General features: G+C 43.6%; 1 protein-coding gene across 1 annotated transcript in view; it reads left to right on the plus strand.

Moving 5' to 3' along the window:
* The window catches only part of ABCA12 (ATP binding cassette subfamily A member 12), a 125076-nt gene that overhangs the window by 22411 nt on the left and 82334 nt on the right, over positions 1 to 20331 (plus strand). The window contains exons 8-18 of the mRNA XM_075000868.1: positions 3932 to 4035; positions 5574 to 5670; positions 5805 to 8042; positions 11066 to 11181; positions 12751 to 12857; positions 15041 to 15294; positions 15399 to 15511; positions 16128 to 16252; positions 18094 to 18267; positions 18963 to 19127; positions 20072 to 20273. Of these exons, the coding sequence (XP_074856969.1) occupies positions 3932 to 4035; positions 5574 to 5670; positions 5805 to 8042; positions 11066 to 11181; positions 12751 to 12857; positions 15041 to 15294; positions 15399 to 15511; positions 16128 to 16252; positions 18094 to 18267; positions 18963 to 19127; positions 20072 to 20273 (3695 nt within the window). The remainder of the gene's footprint in view (positions 1 to 3931; positions 4036 to 5573; positions 5671 to 5804; positions 8043 to 11065; positions 11182 to 12750; positions 12858 to 15040; positions 15295 to 15398; positions 15512 to 16127; positions 16253 to 18093; positions 18268 to 18962; positions 19128 to 20071; positions 20274 to 20331) is intronic.

Below are 20331 nucleotides of genomic sequence, written 5' to 3' on the forward strand. Positions count from 1 at the left end.
CTCCCATTGAAATCAAAAGGACTTCAGAATTATGCCCCAAATTGGGGTGGCAGGAACAACTCAGCCACAGGCTGTGTGACTGAAATCTGGACAGTGCGTCTGTGGAGATCACTGTGCCTGGTCCACTGTGATGATAATATTAGTGGAGTCACTTGTGTTGTCAGTCAAGTCTTCCCCTGACAGTGATTGATGGAGATATTGCTGGCAAGCTTTGTTTGATATCAAAAATCTGGCAAACTCTGTAACTTGCGTACGTTGAAGACCTGTACAGGACTTACCCAGGTGGTTGTTTGTGATATTTATTATGAACTTGATTGTGAATCATAGAATCATAGAGCACTAGACCTAGAAGAGACCTTGAAAGGTCATCAAGTCCAGTCTTCTGCCCTCAAGGCCGGACCAGGCACCATTCAGATCATGGTTTCCCAAACTGGGGGATGTGCCCCCCTGGGGGAGATGTAAAGAAATTCCATGGGGGACATGATGTGACCCAGCCCTCTGATCATCCCCCCCACCCAAAGAAAGAGCCAGCCTTTGCTTCCGGCTCTCAGCCCCTATTTACGTGGGTGACCCGGAACAGCCGCTGTGTCACCATGGGGCTGGGGTGGCTTGGGCTGATGGTGGGGCAGCTGGTCCTGGCAGCATGGGGCTCGGGTGGGCTGCTGACCCTGGCAGCGGGCAGCTTGGGCAGCTCAGGTTGGCAGGTGGGCAGTTGGCCCTAGCAGCACAGGGCTCAGATGGCTTGGGCTGGCAGGCAGGAGGCTGACCCCAACAACGTGGGGCCTAGACAGCTGGCCCCAGTAGCGTGGGCCTTGAGCAGCTCGGGATGGTGGCGGGGTGGCTGACCTTGCCAGCGTAGGGCTCGAGCAGGTGACTCGGCCAGCCAGCCTGCAGCTGGGGTGGGCGGCTAGTGGGTGAGTGGCTGGCCCTAGCAGTGCAGGACTTGGGTGGACGTCTCTGGCAGAGCAGGTCTTGGGCTGGCAGTTGGCTGGCACAGGGCTTAGGCGGCTGACCAGCTGGGGCTGCACCAGACCCCTGCAAGGGGCCAAGAAAAACTGTTTGTGCTTGTTTTTAATTTTAAATAACATTTTTATATCAAGTTTTTGTGTTTTATTTTAAATGATGTATTGCATTTTTTGTTAAAAGGGGGTTGGATGCCGGTAAAGAAGAGGTGTCTTAAAAATCTAAAGGGGGGGCATGATGCCGAAAACTTTGGGAACCCCTGATTTGAATCATCCCTAACAGACGTTGCTCTAACCTGCTCTTGAGTATCTCGAATGATTGTGATACCACAACCTCCGTTAAGCCGACTCAATTCCAAGGACGTGGGAGACTCACTCTTGCTCATCACTAACAAGAAACAAAGGAGACTAAAAACAACTGATATGCTATAAGTCTAGAGAAAATGGAGATCGGGCCCTAACCTGCTGGTGGGGAAGCATGTGTCTAGTATCACAGTCTTCAGTGTAGCCACTTGCAATGTGATAATAGGTTTCACTTCTTCAAAGCAGTTTTGTATCTTCTTAATCAAGGAGCTACCTGATTTCTGCCATTCTTTCGATTGCTGCTTCCAGATTGGTAACCAGGACTGTGTCACACAAGAAGGCATAACATCGGCTGTGCTGTTCTATCTCGCTCGGGAACTGTGAAGCAAGGATAAGTTACCTCCTGTACATCAAAGATCTCTGCAGAATTTCATCAGTGGCACCTGGGAGCTGCTGTACTTAGACAATGGCATGATAAATGCAACAAAAAATGAGGGGTTTCTGCAAACAAATTGCACAAATACCCTTTGAAATTGTGCTTATGAAAGCACAGAGGCAGATTGGGCATGTCATCTACTTGAAAGAACAGGTTCTCAAGAAAATATTGCACAGTGATCTTTTTATAGGTGAAGAATCAAGAGGCACACAAAGTACCCCCGCCCCTTGCGACAATAAATTTGTTGCACCAGAACAGAGCCGTGAAGTAAAGGAACATCTTGTTCAGAAACTTTTGGAGCAAATGTTATTACCCAGCAGGCAGAATTGAGGCCCCGCAAATGAAGACGCCATGAATTATAGATAGGGTTCTCAGTTTGGTTGGACATACGCCTGGAGGTTTCATCACATGACAATCTTTATTTAAAGATTGATCTTTAATTCCTGGAGACCCCAGGACAATCTTGGAGGTTTGGCCATGCTAATTATGGACATACCTAGTAAACAGTCTTTTTTTTTTCCTTATTCTTGCACAGCCACTGAATTAATCCTTAGACTCGTTAGCTTCCTTGCAGACCACAAAAGGTGTTGCACAACTACTCACCTTTGAAACAAAGGACAAACAGCAACACTTGGTTCTGTTTCTACCACCTGCTCCCTTACATACCTTATGCTCACTTTCGGCAGTCTAGTGCTCTATAATGAGGTTGGACTCACCACCATGGCACCTCCTACTGGTCATTTAGGCAATTAGCTCTGCTCTTATGCATCCTCTGTGGGTGGTGTCCTGCCCATTATCACTCTCTCGCTGTCTCTGCCATTGTGGCTGTGGACCTGCATTGCTCCTGTCTCATGTTTATCTCTTCTGAATATGGCCCCGCTCAGCTCTCTGGCCCTTCCGGGGAGCTGACAGTCCTCAACTTTGCCATTTGCCGTGCTGGCAAACAGCAGTCCTGGTCTAACCACTCTTGTTACTGACACACTGCAGTTTGTCTGCTGGCCACTCCTCTCTGGATCAGGTCTTGTGCAGCTTCCATAGGGCTGCTGCAACCCTTCTGCGGCTGGTGTGGGCCAGCCGCCCCATCCCAGGCCCTCACTATTCCTTTTCTGATACTTTTGGCTCAGTGTGACAGGTGCAGTTTTTATGCATGTCTCCATAGCTCCTTCCCTTTTGAGACTTTTGCGGCTTACTCTTCCTAAGGTGCACCTGGGCAGAATGAAAATATTCATGTGGCCTTTGAGGCTCAAAAATCCAAGAATATTACATTAAATCTGGAAATGCAGTAACCCAACATGCTTTGTCCTTGCTCTGGGCCCATTCTTGCAAAGCAGGCTAGGTTCAGCCACACAGTAGAAATCAGCTCTACTTGCTGTTTTCGTATCTCTTGCAGCATGTAAGCAGGGTACCCATTGTAACTCCCCATGCAATGCCGAATTGCACAATGACTCAGCACCTATCATAAAGGCGTCCATAAAGAACGTGGAGGGCCCAGTGAAGTCAATGGAAAGAGTCTCTAAGTTTTCAGTATCTTTGATCCATGCAGTGTTGTAGCTGTGCTGCTCCCAGGTTATTTGAGGGACAAGGGAGGCGAGGTAATAGCTTGTTTTGGAACAACTTGTGCTAGTGAGAGAGAACAGCTTTTGAGCTTACACAGAGTTCTTCTTCAGGTCAGGTGCCTCAGGTCTTTTCAGGCCCATGTAAGCTTGAAAGCTTTTCTCTCTCACCCACAGAAATTGGTCCAGTAAAAGGTATTATCTCATCTACCTTGTATGTCTAACGGTTTGAATATTGAATACTGAATAGCTATTTTAATGGCTATCACTGGAATACAATCAACCTTATGGCTTTTTCTGTGCTAAAAGATTCCTTTTTTCCCTTCTGTCTGAATGTATTAAATTAAAAAACAAATCATCTGCAATGGCCACATCTCTCCCATCTTGGCACCAGTGGATTTTCACCTTGTCTTGATTTTTACTTGTTCTACTTCTTGGTTTCTTTCAGGATAAAATTGACTGGGTGTAGTGCACCACCAGGATGTTGTTATTTTAGTCCTACTTTAGCTCTGCTTTGAGAATTGAAGTCATGTAAAGGTTTTGCTTGAGTTTCTTGATCGGCATGAATTTAATGAGTATAAGGTGCTATGCATTGCTGCTATGGGTTTCCTTCAAAGTCTGTTTTGTTTCTCCTGCTAAACCTTGAGCCATAATTTTTGTCTTTGTTTCTCCCCTAGCGGTCTGCTGGCCCCTCCAAAGGTTTCTACACCAGTCATGAGTAATCAAACAATCCAGAACAGGGTTTTGTGTCTTTTGTATTCCCTGGTGTATTCAGGGCAAGGTAAGAGCCTTCAAACTAGCTGTATCTGTGTTGAAAAATGCAGTTTGTCTCCAGTGAGAAACACACTGGCTATGGTTACACTACAGCTGCCTGTTGACGGAAGCCGCTGTTGGAAGAGATTTCCCAACAAAACTTCTGTCGACAGAATGCAGCCACACACCAAAGTAAATCAGAAGAGCACTCTGCTCTATTGACAGAGCGGCTGGACTGCCCGGCTGCTCTCTCAACAAAATGAGCATCCAGAAGCACAGCAGACAGGGCTGTCCATTGTTGTGGATGCTCTGTCTGTCGAGAGAAGCCCCCACGGCAGAGCATCCACGCCGCATTTTTATTGATAGAATCTGTTGACTGCACCATTATACCCCTGGCTGAGAGGCAGAACACTGCCAGCAAAAGTGCTGAGTTTTGTCTTCAAACTGTTGACGAAACGCTTTTTGTGCAGGGACGTTCCACAAGTTTAGTTGACAAAACCGGGGTTTTGTCACCGTAACTCACTGGTGTAACTGTGACCACTGTGAGCTTGTAGGCAACCAAACCAGGCTTCTGCCATTCATGGCTTGACATCTTGAATTGTCCCTTCAACTTTTAACACATTTAAATGAGGAAATAGAATGTCTCGTGGTGAAAGAAAACATAAAACTCTTCCTCAGGTAACTTGCTGCTAGCAAAAAAGAGATGTTTTTACCACCTGATATCATGAATTTGCTTTCTCACTGTAATAGCCTACCTATTGGAGACAAAACCCCATAGTTTTTACCTCACTGTATCTAGGCTTGGTCAGCCCGAGGTGCAGGATATGGTATTGAACTCAGGTGACTGCATAGAGGCTACCACTGCACTGTCTTGTCTCCAGTTGGACTTAGCAGTGAGATAACTATCTCAAGGTAGTTATCTTCCTGTAAGACCATGTTTATTAGCATTGATGGCATAGCTCTTGAAACTTGCAAGGTATACTCAGGTGGGATTGCATGAGTGGTCAGGAAATAGATAAGGCATATTTTATAGGGACAAGTAGAAAATATGCTAGTCTGCATGTTCTTTACTTAGAATCCATTTCTTAAGGTCTTGTTCAGTATGATTCATGGATGATAGACATAGCCAATGGGAAGGAGCATGTGGGCTCAGTAGACGATGAAAAGCATGGTTGATTGATGTGAGAAGAAGATGGGGAAAGAGATTCAAGGTGTCAGTGTTTGCAAAGGAGAAGGTAGAGGAGGTGATGCAAACAGCCGTAAGAAAAGATCATTGAAGAAGAGCAGAATTGTGAAGGGTCTTGAACATGAGCACAGGAATCTGAACAAGTAGGCCACATCAAGTTGTGTTATTGGCAGTGAGATATCCACAGTGCTAATAGATGTTCATGGTCTGTGGTGTTTGTCAGATGGGGAGAACATAAGTGGGGAAACCAAGCTGCTTGTTTAGTGGCCTACATATAGATCTAGGAGCCTAACTTTAAACACCCAAGGATGCAAATATAACCATAATTTTCAGTTCTGTTTCCAAACAAATTGATACATTTTTTCATGCCTCCATTGCAGGCAAAAGTAATAGCTCAGCAGTGGCCGATATTTGCAATCTCTCTATTAACCAGAACGACAAACAAAGTTTGGGATCTCGGATGGAGAAAGTTTGGAGGTAAAAAAGAACTTACAGACCCATAGCCAATGACAAAAAATATTTTTGAAATGTGTTTTTTTCCCTCCAAATTGCTTTTATGTTTTCTCTTAAGCTGGTTTCTTATTTTCTGAAATACTTTTCTTTCATTTTAGAAAAATCAAATTACTTGGGTTTGATGGAGGAAACTTCAGAAGAGCTATTTTCTCAAAGAATTCAGAAACCATACTAAAGTTGCTATATATTTTAAAAAGCTTTCAACAAACTTTGAATACAGACAAATTAGAAAACTTACACCCACTTACAGATGTAGAAAATGAAACCGTTCAGCAATTGCATGAAATTCTGAATTTGGGAGTAAATATCTCCTACAACTATAAACTGAGGAAATCATTAAGTAAGGAAACAATTGATGACATTTATAATTTCACATCTCTTCTACTTCAGAAAGACTTCAACAAGACTAAAGTTTTCAATATAGCGGCCCCCTGGAAAGAAATTCAAAGTGCTTTTAAATTGACTATGGAGGGTTGGGATCTAGCATTTTTAAATAAGACTAATTTTAATACACGTAAGACATGGAATATTATCAAAATGAAGAGATCTCAGAGGTTTTCATCGTTCGCTAACGACATCCAAAACTATCTCAATGTAATGCAAAAAATCCCATTTTTGTTTTCAGATTCCTTTCTTAAACCTTCTATCAGCAAAGTCTTTCAGGAGCAGTTTTTCACGTTCCAGAAAATCTTGGCTAATGTGATGAATGTGTCTACGATTCACTATTATCCATTTGGAATTGTGTTCGAACTTCCACGGACAATCGAAAATTACATCACAGAGCATCTGTGGAAGGAGACGAATGCCTATGGGCGTATTCTTGAAAAACTAAGGGCCACAAAAGGGAAGAACTTTGAGATCACTGTCTATGGTCAGCTTTTAGATACGTTGCACAACCGTTTAAACACACTGAATCATGGTTCAGGTGTCCTTTTCAATAAAGAATTGGCACAACTATTGGAATTTACAATCCACGTGTTACAAGAGTATGATGCAGAAGCCTCCAGGGTGGCCAATATTTCAATGGCCAGAGAAGCCATACAAAAAACTCTGTACGTGTTAAAAGATTTGCAGCAAAAAATCAATATCAGTATGCTAGAAACTCCTGAGCCTCTTTTTAATATTGACAATGAAAATACTGATAGATTGTTGGAAATACTTAGAGTAGGAATGGAAATCCTTTATGATGCCAGATTGAATGAAGCATCCAGCAAAGAAAAAATTGATGCTGTCTATAATTTTGCACATCTGCTACTTCAAAAAGAGTTTAACAAGACTTCCTTAGAGTACAATACTTCACTGGCAACAGAAGTGCTGGATCTTTTGCATTTAGTCTTGAGTCCCTTCCTAACAGAAAGTAATAATCAGAATAAAAAGCTGAAGAATTGCTCTCTCCAAGACATCCTTCACATAACTCTTCAGATGTTTCTTAAAAATACCACATTAAGTGAGTCTTTACCAGGAAGCAATTGCAAACGCCTGTTTACTTCCATGAATACTCAGCCCAGAACAATGGAGAATCAAACATTTATGGAATTGTTTCAGCTTGCAATTAGAAACCTAGAGCGGACTCCAGAATTTGCCAGCATTTACAAAAACAATAGTGAATATTTTTCCAGTGAGCTGTCATGTGCCATCCACTTGTTAGAGTTTTCATCTCATTTTCTTTCAAAATTAAATACTGTCTCTCACACTAAGAATCCTTGGATAGAAGAAAAGTATCAAACCCTGACCACTATCGCTAAAGAGCTGCCCAAGAGCAATGCAACATGTTTACCGTCTGCTTTTCGGAGTAAACCGTATCCTTTAAGCAATTTGATTGCTTTTGTCTTGAATGAGACAGACAGGAATTCACGAAACTTGTCTAGAGGCTCAGCGGATTGGAAGACCTTGTTCATGCTCTTCAGTGATATACAGGTTGATGCCCAACAGAACTCCAGCATGCATGAACTGGTACAGATGGTCCGTAATTCCTCCACCCTCCCTGAATGGCATCATTTCTCCAGCCTCTGGGATGCAGTTTACAACTTGCTAAGCACCAAATGGAATCTGACCCAAGCCATGCGGCATGTCAAGTTGCTAGAAGTGTTGAAAAGGGATCTGGCTGACGGCCAGTTAGCTCCAGGATTAATAGAAGCTGCTCTGGTTAAGCAACTGAACTCTTCTGAGCTGAAAATGGATCTTAGCCCAGTGTCTGCCACTAACAGAGCTGATTTCGATAGTGTCTTGGGCAGTGTTGCTCATCCTTTCCGTGTTATGCCAGAAACCCTTGTCAGTAAGACCCTGACTTGGACTAAAGGAGAACAAACTCTGTCTCCTCACAGCTTGGTCGCAGAGTAAGTTAATTTATTTCCAATTTAATAACTGTCTAAATTTCTTGTAGACTCTGCAATAGCTTCTGGCTTTAGTTTATTTTACTTGTCTGTTAAAGGAGCAACACAGTAATGTAGTTACATGAGCTACACCTAGCAAGGGACATAAAATACGATAAGAAAGGGTTCAGTAAATACATTAGGTGCAAAAGACATACAAAGAATAATGTCACCCTTCTGTTTGGCAGGGAGGGATGGCTAATAACTGATGAGATCGAGAAGGCCATATTGTTTAATGCCTGTTTTTTATCATTCATCGCAAAAGAGGTTCATTGTGACCACATACTCAACACAATTAACATTAACAAACAAGGGGGAAGGAACACAAGCCTGAATAGGAGAAGTAGAAGTGAAATAATAGTTAAATAAAGTAGGTGTCTACAAGTTGGCTGGGGCTGATGAAATGACCAAAGGACACTTAAGATACTAGCTGAAGCAATCTCAGAATGATTAGTAATTATTGAGGCCCCAGAAGACTAGAAATGGATAAACATAGCACATCTCTTTAAAACCAAGACCAAAGAGGACCTGGGGAATTATGAGCCATTCAGCCTAACTTTGATTCCTAGGAAGATATTGACACAAATTGTATTAAACTGTCTGCAAGCACTTGGAGGATAGTGAGGTTACAAATAATAGCCTACATAGATTTTCAAGGACAAATCATGCCAAGACAACCTAATTTGGTTCTTTGTCCCTAGTGGATCGTAGGAAGCTGTAAACACAATATATCTTGATTTTATTAAGGCTTTTGTCACAGTTCCCCATGACACTCTCATAAGAAAACTACGGAAGTATAGTCTAGATTAAACTGCTGCAAGGTGGGTGCAAAGTTGTCAGAAAGACTGTATACAGAGAGAAGTTATCAGTTGTTAAACGTGGCGAATGTGTCTAGTGGAGTTTCTAAAGGGCCTATTCTGGGTCCACGACTACAGGCTGAACCTCTCTAATCCAGAACTCTCTCATCTGGCGACCTCCGTAATCCAGCATGATTTCAGTTAGCCAGATGACCACTTCTCGTGGGTGTGGCCAAGTTTCCAGTGGTCCCATAAAGTTTGTTTACAGCCACCAGTCCTGGCTCTCAGTGTTCTGTGCTGTTATTTAGCTGTAACTTACTCCTAAATGTCTTCTAAGAGCCAAGTAAGCAGTGGAAGTGTTGGTAATCCTGATAGAAAATATTGACCTCCTGTGGTCTGGCAAATTCTCTCATCCAGCACCTGTCAGGTCCCAAGGGTGCCGGATTAGAGAGGTTCAGCCTGTATTCAATATTTTCATTCATGACTCAGATGAAGGACTGGAAAGTATGCTTCTTAAATTTGTGAAGGACCACAGGTTTAGAGACATTGCTAGTGCTTTAAAGGAGAGGGTTAGGATTCAAAACAACCTTGACAAATTGGAGAATTAGTCTGAAATCAGCAAGGTGAAATTGAATAAAAACAGATGAAAAGTAATATTGTTAGGAAAAAAAATCAAATGCACATCTATAAAATGGAGCACGGTGAGGTAGGCCACAGTTGCTGGTAAGGATCTGGGAGTTACAGGAGGGAAAAAAACTGAACATGAGCCAGCAATGTTATATAGTTGCAGGAAAGGCTAATCTTGTTCTGAGGCATATTAACAGGAGTGTCATAAGTAAGAAATGTGAGGTAACAGTCTCACTCTGCTGGGGACCGGTGATGCCTCAGATGCAGTACTACATCCATTTTTGGGTGGCACACTTTGGGGAAGATATGGAGAAATTGGAGAGAATGCAGGGGAAGTCTACAAAAATGCTAGAAGGTTTAGCCTCACCTCACCAGTGAGGAAAGGTTTGAAAACATGGACAAGTTTAGTGCTTAAAAACAAAAGTCTGAGAGGAGGACCTGATAACAGTCTTCATGTAGGACAGAGGCTGTTATAAAAAGGACGGTGATCTCTCTTTCTTCATATCCTTTGAAGGTACAAGAAGTAATCAGCTAAATCTTCAGCAGAGAGAGAGCTAGGTCATATATTAAGAGAACTGCTCCAACTCTGAGCTTTAGAATAGGCTACTACAAGAGTTGGTGGATTCCTATCATCTGTGGCTTTTCAGAACAGGTTGGATAAATGTTTACCAGGTGGGTTAAGGGTTACTTGACTTTCCCTCAGAGCAGGAGGTTGGACTAACTGACTTCTTAAGGTCCCTTCCAGTCCTCCAGTTCTCTAGTTCTGTGTCTGAGATCTACCACCTGTGTTTATAGTCGAAAACCATACAACCACTTGAGAAGGTGAGGGCGAAGAAGATTTCATGGTCACTAAACCTAACAGAGTGGGTGAGATTTTCAGAAATGGTCTGTGTTGGCCTATCTCTGTTCCCATTGAAGTCACTGGAAGTTTTAGGGCAGGAGAAGAAGAGGGAAGGGAAAATTAAACACATTAGTGTCTTCCCCCTAGTTAAATTACTTCCAACTGCTTCTTAGTTTTTCCCACTGTGCCTTCACAATCAGTCACTTTCATTCAACTGAGTGATTATGAAATATATAAATTCCCTTTTGCTCACTGTCTCAGAGGCTATGTCTACATTTGCCCCATACTTCAAAGGGGGCATGGTAATCAGGCTGATAGGAGATTACTGAAGATATTCCCCCCGCAGGGGAGAATTAGCCTAATGAAGTGCTGCATGTTCATCTCATTGCTCCATTAGTAATCTCCCAGCAGCCTGATTGTCATGCCCCTTCGAAGTACGGGGCAAGTGTAGACGTAGCCAGAGTGAATTTCCGCAGGGGACTTTTCCTGTTGTTTGTGTGGTCATAGCAAAAGAGATCAATGCAATAAAGCTGGGAATATCTTCAGTTATTAAATACCACAGACTAGATCCTCAGATGAGGTAAATCAAGTGACTTGAATGAAGCGATACTGATTTACACCCTCTGAAGAGCAAGTCCGAATGCCGCTGCTGCCAGGCTACTCAGTGATGCTCCTTGTTTGTTTGAAGGAGAAATTGACTTATTCTAGTCTGATTTTTTCAGGTTTCTGTTTTTTGAATTGGAAAATGCCATCTTAGAAGTGTCAGCCGATAACAGTTACAAATCTTACTTGATCTGTTTAATGAATGTGAGAGGAAACCAAGACAGCGAGTTGTCAGGTAATAATTTTTTCATTAACACCGTGGGCGTTCTCTGATGGAAATTGGAGTCTATCCTTTTAAAATGCTGGATGTAATGACATGAAGGAGTGAAGTGCCATGTGTTCTCAGTGTCCTTGAAAGTCTGCCAGAGCTGTGGAAGCTCAAAACCTCTGCAAATCACGCCCCTGTTGATTTGTCGAGGGTGTTCTTCATTTTTTTGGTCCTTAGAGATGCCACACAGTCTGGGTAGCTTGTCCACACCAGGAATCAAATGAACGAGGGATGCTCTTCAGGGTGTGGGTGCGTAATGTTCCGGTGAAATGTACTGTCCTTCTCAGGCCTGCCCAGGTGTGGGGGGAAAGTAGGCAGTTGCCCTGAGGCCTGGAGTTTCAGTGAGGCCTGGAGGTTCAATTGCTGCTGCTGCTAGTTTGCCAGCAGTCGCGGCCAGAGCTCTAGGCTCCTTTGAGGTGCTGTGGCGGTGCTGTTCCACCACTCTGTGAGGCTGGGAGAGGGCACCCAGTGCTGTGGTCTGGGCAGTGGTGAGGGCCGACAGCCCTAAACCCTGCCCCTTCCACCCTTTGCCCTGCCCCTTCTAGGGGCACAGAGCCAAGCCCTTCTCCCACCTAGCCCCAGGGCTCACGGGGGCTGTTGGCCCCACTGCTGCTCATTTCTTGACAGAGAGTCTTTAGCAAAATGAACTCGTATCCTCACCCTGGCCTTGCTCCGCTGCAGCTTCTATGCGCCTCTCAAGCGTCAGCCATCCTGCCGCCTGCTGTGCATCTGTTAGTACAATGGTGTTTCGCATGGACAGGCTCGGTACATGCGTACGACAGCAGCCCTGGAGTTGTTTCTCTGCCTCACGTGCCAGGTGCTGTCTACTTGCTGGGTGTCCTACGCTCTCATGAGTGTTGTTCCCCTTCCGGGGGAAGGCTTCGAGCAAGGGGCTGTTATCCTGAAGACGATCCCTGAGAAATCTTGTCATACTCATGAAGAGTTTTAATCAAAGGGCTGACGTGGGTGACTCTGCCTGGAGTGAGAAAGAAGCCAGGCCCAGGCTGTGACTTTCAGTTCCAGCCCTGCTTCTGGGCAATGGCACTCTATGAAGGCCTCTCAGGCTGGGCTGTCACCTGCCATGCCTGCCCGGGGGGGGCTCTCTGGCGGCAACAGAGGCTTTTAAGAGCCCCTTTTGCCACTCTGTCCCTTTAATACCAAGTCGTAAAGGGGCTGCAGTGGGATGAAGATATCGCAGGAGGGATCGTGAGGAACAGCGTGGCTGCAGAGTTGCAGAGCATGGGAACTGCATGTGCTTGGCACCTGTGGAAAGCTAACCTGGAATAAATTGTCTAGGGTGGTTGTAGAATCCTCATCATTGGAGATCTTTGAAAGTGGGATGGATACATATCTAACAGGGATGATATAAATGGTGCTTGGTCCTCCCATGAACGCAGGGGACTGGACTTGATTATCTCTTGAGATCCCTTCTGGGTCTAGTAATCTATGACTCAAGAAGGAAGTTTGGTTTTCCAATGGGCAGGGTTTCTGTAAGATCTTCTGCATCACCTACAGTAAGTTCTTCTTCCCTTCCAGACACCACAACGCTTCTCCGCAACCGCACTCAGCTAAAAGATGCTCCTTTCAAGCCAAGCGATACCAGTGGGAAACATGCCTCTATTCCAGAGACCCTACAGCTCAGAGTAAGTGTGTGTGCAGCGTGCTGACTCAGAGGAACCCAGCACTGGTACACCCGTGTGCAATGGAGCATTCAGGAAACCAGCACAGGGAAAAGTTTTCAAGACATCCGGTGTGAGCTAGAACTGGAGCTGGGTCTTAGTGCTGCTGGCTGGGGTTGGGAGTGGCCATTTATCAAGGACAGAAAGCATGGGCACTGCAAATGCATGTACGTGTTTGGGAGGAAAGGGAGGGACTCGTGGTCTGCTTGAACTGACTGTGGTTTCCATCACCCCTCTGGAAGTGGCATTCACTGCTTGCGACCTGTGACTGGCAGCTCATGGCTGGATGGGTGGATGGAAGGGCTATCCATGTTTTTAAGACTTAAGCCACTTGTGAGACTTTCAGGAATTCTTAATGGAGTTAGGGCCGCCATTCCGATGAGGGGTGTGCTCCTCCACAGCGGCATCTGAGAAAAAAAGCAACACGTACAGGAAAGTTTTGCAAGGGACAAATAACAGTTCAGCTTCTAAGTCCCACTGAAGGTCAATGGGAACCAGGGCATCTCTGCACTGGAAAAATCTCCCCTGGAGCTAACAATGCACCTTTGACGTTCTATTGGACCATTCCTGGTCTATGAGTGCTTTTCTCATTAGAATGTAGGGCTCTCTATTACAGGTCGGGTCTCTCTGGGTGTACTTATGTAACCCACGTACCTCCTGGGTCTGGGTCACTGTCCCATGTAGACACCAAGTCCCATTTGGACGACTTGCAGAGAGAAAGACTGAGACTCCTCTATCGCCTTAGCTGCGGTGCAGCTGGCCTTTAGCTCAAACTGCAGAGGCCCCACACTAAGCACCAGCTGTCCTGGGTTCAAGTCTGCCTGTGGGTGGTTATGTTCTTACAGCACTTAGCAGAAGTGCCTAGGTCCTCATCTGGACAGGGTCCCTTGGCATGACTAAGCTAATAATAGCAATTAACAAATAAGAGTTTTCCTTTCTGGAGATCCTGTCCCAGGATTAGCCGGTGCCAGGGTTGGTGTTGTTTATTGTGCTCTTCCTTGAAAATAAAAGTACCTGTTTCCCTCCAGATCATGGTGGAAGGGAACTGCAAAAACAGAGGTTCCAGAGTTCAGAACGGGACTGTCTGTGCTGTTATTTTTAGCCTCATGCTGCTAGCCAGATAAGCCCAAATCAGTTGGCCCTGGCTCTGAAAACTTCTGCCACAGGGTCGTGGTGGGTTTTTTCTGAGTAGATAAACTGGGGCTGCCATATTTGAACTTTCAGAAAAGAGGACACCTCTGAGAGGAAGTGTATCAGTCTCAGTATCTACCAGCTCACGTTGCATTAACGTATTCTAGTACATCTATAAGTACATAAGTACAACGTGGGTTGGTAGATGCTGAGACAGATACACTCTCTCAGGGGTGTCCTGTGCTTTGAAAGTTCAAATATGGCAACCCTGTAGAAACCCAAAACTTGCAGACCAAGTGGAGAGGGGGTTAGAGTTGCTGTCTACCACCATGCCTACCACAGGAGAGGTCTCTCTGGCTGCAACCCTTTATGTTATCCTACCTCTTTAAAACATCCTCAAGGAGCCAGTGCAGACATGGGGCTCTTACCATAGGTACCTGAAATTAATGTCTTTTATTCAATTCCCTCGATAATATTAGGGGCTCACAAGATGCACACTCAGAATTGTTTCAGTCCTTCGCTTTTATTGAAAATTAAGGAGCGCTTGTATGAGAGAAGTCGAATATCACTGTGTAAAACAATAGAAGCGATGTCATGGCCACTTGGCCACATCATGTTCATTGTGACGCTGTTCATTGCTTGTATTACTGCAGCACCTTTAAGCCCAGCGAGCTGGGCAGTGTGCAAACACAGTAAAAGATAATCCTGCCCCTAATGAAGTTACAATCGAAATGAACCAGGCAGCTAATGGGTGGGAGGGGGAGCAGAAATAACTTCCTCAGGGTAACCATAAGAGAGCAACATACAGGTCCTTAGCCATTAGCCCTTTCTGCTTCTCCAGAGCTGGGAACAGTTAATGTGAATTGCAGTTCATTTGAAGAGCTTTTGAGCTCAAGGGCTTGAAAGCAGAATCTTGAACAAAAGCAAAGCAATTTCTATAATATCCTTTAGCCAAACGCCTTCTTTTTATAATCTTCTTCTATAACTTATGCATCTCTCTCTTTTTGAATCTGAAGACATCTCGCCTCCGAAACCGGATAAAACTTCTTTGTGACTACAAGAGCTTTAAATCACTGCAGCATACCTGCCAGCTTCCTGCTGTTAGCTTTGAAGAACTGTGTGAACAAAGTCAGGTTCATGAGCAACTCCTTCACAGCGTCGAGTTAAGCAACCAGCTTGTGACAGATGTAGTTCACCGCAACAGGGTCACTCGAGAGCTTCAAGATCTCCTGATGGGAGATCCCACAAAAATTTGGTCACAAGTGAATTGGTAAGGGTTTCTCTGAGCTCATCCATGCTGTTCTTCCTTCCTGAATTTATTAATGTGGATTCTTTATTTCTCTTTAATATTGTCCATTTTTTCTGAAATTGAAGGTTTCAGGAAAATATACCACAAATGGATTATTTTCAAGACATCGCTCAGTATATGGCTATAATAAGTTCCATGATGAATACCACTGAGAATGCAACGGTTTCTACAAAACAAGGTAGTTTTACCATTTACTTTTAAGCCTGGGTTTATAAGTATCACCACTAATTTACTCGTGTCAATCTGTATCTTTGAGAACAATAAGAAGTCCTGTGGTACCTTATAGACTAACAGATGTTTTGGAGCATAAGCTTTTGAAGCGGGTCTTTGCCCACAAAAGCTTATGCTCCAAAATATATGTTAGTCTATAAGGTGCCACAGGACTTCTTGTTGTTCACTAATTTACTCCTTGCTATTGGTGTTTCAAAGGCAAATTCCACCATGATTCTCTTACGAAAGAGATATGACGATTGAAGTAAGCCTTGGCTTTTCTTAGACAGGCCATAAGCGTACCAAAGTCAGTCACAAAATTCCTGTTGAGGCCAAGTTGCTGGGTCAAGCCATCAGATGTTCAATACTTATGTATGGGCAAACTGCTCCCAAAAGGAATGGCTCCAACCAACCCTAGCTCTTCCACCAGAAAGTTACAGGTTAACAAATGGTCCATCGAAATTCAGATGTCTGAGGTTGGCGAATGGTAGTGCTCCTCTTAGCCAATATGTACAACATCTTCAGTCAGGGCAATATTTCTGGGCATATGGAGAAAACTATGAAATTGTTTTTTTATTTTAAAGAAACTTTAATGGCCGTGTTTAAAAATGTCGACAAGCTCAAAGAGGAGCTCAGAGATAAAGCAGGAATGTCCACAGCAAGTATTGAAGCCCTGATGGAAATTCCTCTTCCGGAAAACATAACTCAGGTAAGTTTACTATCATTTTGGTGACCTAAATGTCCTTTTAGGTTCTGCACTCAAATAATTAAACCCAGGAGGGCTATTAGTGACGGCAGCTCCAGGGATCTCTGCTTCTGTGGGAACACAGGGGAGAAGCACAATGTCTAAAGGTAGGTCAACACAGCAAAGTTATTTTGAAATCATTATCCTAATATTTACACAATGCAATGGCTATTTTGAAATAATTTCAAAATAGTGGTTGGTTTATTTCAAAATAGGTAAACACCATTCTTCAAGGAATAGCGCCTATTTCAAAATAGCCATTTTGAAATAGGTGCTGTTAAGACCGTGAATAGAGCCTATTTTGAAATAAGCCATAATGCGTCCAATGGCTGTATTTTCAAATAGGCTCTATGGCTACATCTATGCAAATGAGGGAAATCAAAAATGCAAATGAAGTGCAGATTTACCTATCTCATGCTTCATTTGCATAGTCTCTTCTCGGAAGAGATGCTTTCGAAAGAAAATAATCAGTGTAGATGGGTCTCTTTCGAAAATAAACCCCATTTTCAAAAGAACCCATCTTCATATTTTGTTTCGAGAGAGGAGTGTAAGTGTAGACGTAACCTATGTGCGTAGATGATGTATTTCGAAATAGTTAAGTGCTATTTTAAAATGCATTTGGTGTGTAGCAGCTTTATTTTGAAATGAGCTATTTCACAATTGATCTTTCAGAATAGCTTATTTCAAAGTAAAGCTGCTGTGTAGACATACCATAAGTGATACAAACTATGTAGTGCTTTATAGACCAAAATAAACACCCTGAATTACCAATGGAAGAACGTTGTGAGCTAGAGCAGCCTCTGGAGACCAGGAGCAGTACAGACTTTGACTGACGCCAGTAGCTGGCAGGTAGCCACATATTTGTTGATTGCTGAAATATTAAATGAGTGCCTTGTGTTTTGCAGAAATCCAGTCCATTGGTCACACATGTGTGGTTGGTTTTGGTGAGCATCTCCACTGCAAAGAAGCAGTTGCAATGCAAGTGGAAAGGGGCGTTTCCAACTGAATCAAGGATAGACATGGTCTCGTCAGTGACTCGGCTCAAAAGTCTTCCTCCCCCCTGCCCTGCCTCAGAGCCTCACCTTGTCTGGACTCAGTCTCTACTCACTAGCTCTGCCAGTCTCTGGAAAAACTAAAGCACTTGGTCATTTTAGCCTGTGCAAAGAGTGCCTCCTACACTCCCAGACATGTCTACACTACAGAGTTATTCCAGAATGGCTTCTTCTGGAGTTATTATTCCAAAATACGCCATTCCACACTAATGTGTCCACACTATAGGGAAGTCCCAAAATAAGCAAAACTTACTCCGGAATAGTGTGCCACACGCAATAGAGCCTATTTCGGATTAGAGACCCTGGAAGCACCTAAAAGATAGGCACTTGCAACCAGTGTTGTGTGTCTACACACAGCGTTATTTTGGAATAAAATATTCTGGAATAATTTATTTTGAAATAGCTCCTATTCCGTATCTGTGCAGCCCTTATTTTGAAATAGGCACTATTCCTCATAGAATGAAGTTTACAGAATTCAAAATAAGCCATTTGCTATTTCAAAAATATTCCAAAATAGCATTTTTGCTATGTAGGCGTTCACAAAGCAGCCATTATTCTGAACTAGCTTTGCTGTGGAGACACACCCCTCCGTGTGCTTGGTTTCTCATTCACGAATAATGGGGAGGAGAAGGTATGTGTCTTTGTTTTCAGCATTGGAAGATGATGTTGGGGAGGAGTTTAGAAGTAGTAGTTTAACCCATGCAGGTCAGAGTAACCTAATAATTTACAAATCTGCTTTTTGCGCAAGCACAGCTCGTTTCTCAGATTCTCCAGCTGGAGTCATGTGACATCCATTCCATCAACCCAAAGGTGGAACCAGTAGTAAAGGAGTTCTGCAACCTGTCACTCCCAGAAAGGACCCACCGATCTTATATCCTGGGTGTCATATTTTTACATCACTTAGATGTTTACAACTTTCTCTACAAGGTTTGTGTTGTGTTTTAGAGCACTGTGTGGCTGTTGTTAGATGTCTGCTGTGCTGGTATGGAGTTAGGCTAGTTTACATCAGCTGAGGATTTGGCCTTGTGCATGAACTAATGAATAATATCTTACTGCATATCTGTGCTCACATATACCTTAAAACAATTGTCAGTTATAGAGCCAACTGGTGTACCTTGGCATGCCTCAGTTACAACCATTGCGGTTACACTGAATTACAGCACTCGCAAGCTGGTCTAGCTGGTATGCAGTCCAATTGTCCTAGCCTAGGCCAGGATATGAACCTAGGTCTCCATGGATGCAAGACACTAGATTATGGATTACTGAACCGAATAGTTATCCCGTTAAACCACGTTCTTTTAAAATGTGCTGCACTGTGTTAAATGTGAATCATTAAAAGTGGGAGAGGGGAGTTTAGAAGGAGATTTTACAAATAGAGAAACAGTTTCCATGTTTGCTTCATTTAAATTTAAGATAGTTCATTTAAGATAGTTAAAAGCAGCCTTGTCCTTCTATGGAGTAAAGTTTCAAAGCCGTGTTAAGTCAATGTTCAGTTGTAAGCTTCTGAAATAACAGCCATAAGGTTTTGTTCAGCATTACAACATTTCAGAGTTACGAGCAGCCTCCATTGCAAAGGGGATATAGATGCTGATAGCTATTTCATGCTTTTCTCTCTCTTCTAGATGTTTTTCCCCAAAGAACTACAAAAAGCAATAGACAAGATGTTAGCCTTCCTCAAAGAGATGGAACGTTTCAGGAACAAGGTGGAATCTGACATGCGCCCCCTGTTAAAAGCCATTAATTCATTCAAAAACCTCCAGCAGTCAAGAAATGTGGCCCTCTCCAAGGTGCGTGTTAGTCTAGGAAAGGTCCTGGGTTACAATGCCTTTGGAGTCATGACAGTGTTATCTGTAGACTCTCTCACGGCATCATGGGAAATAGCCAGAGGGTCTGGACAATGGGGATGGTCTTGTTTGGAATGACAGAGATAGCAGAAGGACAGCCCCATGTCAGTATGGGCAAGGAGGGGTAAGAAAATGCAGACTTACAGCTGTGTTGAACTGGGAAAGAGATTAAGGGAGAGTTACAACCACACTGAGAAGACCCATCAAGAGGAAAGTTAAACAGCATGAGAGCAGGGGAGCTGGAACAGTTCATATGTGAGGGAAAGGAGGGGAAGGTAAGAGCCTCTGAACCACACTGTAAACCCTATATAAAATGGAAACCAGCTCAGGCTGGGGCCTAATCCAAACCCAGCAGAAGTCAATGGACAGATCCATCAACTTCAGTGAGCTTTTATGGGCTGTTACCGTAGTTATTACTGTGATTACACTTATCCAGCTGGTCACAGTACTTCATGTCTGGGGCTGCATACCAGTTTTTTGCAGCTCACCTCTTGTCCTGTAATTATGCATATCTTGCAGTGTGGGAGTGAATCTTGCTGTGTATTTTCCAGGGAGCAAATCACCCTGAAATCAATGAGAGCTGAGAACGCTCTGTCCCTCTGCATCCGGCATGTCCCATGATTGGACCCTCAACTGTTTTATGTAAATTTGCCAGTTGCTAATGGGTATCAGCCCAAATTATCTTTTGATGTTGATGCTTTTCCTGCAGATTTATAAATAAGCGTGCAAAGGGTCAAACCAGAGAATTTCAGCTTTTCCAAGTAAATTCCCTTGTTTTATGGGCAGATAATCTTTCCCAAAAGCCTGCATAGATATAGTTTACATCCCCCACTGAGATAAGGTGCTTTAAAGATTCAGATGTTTCTTTTTGCTTTTGTTGTTTGTAGGCATTGTTCAAAACAAGCAACATAACAATAGCCCATGGATCATTTAAGGCCATTTCGAAAGCTCTCTGCAACGAGGAAATCACACCCTTGTTTTTTGAATCCTTGCTTCCGGATTTCGGGGATCCAAAACGCCCTAGTTCTTCTACCCAGGATGAAAACGTACAGAAAGCCATGAGGAAATATGGCATTCCCCAGGATTCCAGTGAGTTTGCTGCAAAAGCCGTGTCATAAGAGAAAACTCGAAAACTCCTCACTTCCTC

This window comes from Carettochelys insculpta, chromosome 8 (genome assembly GCF_033958435.1).
Source record: "Carettochelys insculpta isolate YL-2023 chromosome 8, ASM3395843v1, whole genome shotgun sequence".
NCBI lineage: Eukaryota > Metazoa > Chordata > Testudines > Carettochelyidae > Carettochelys > Carettochelys insculpta.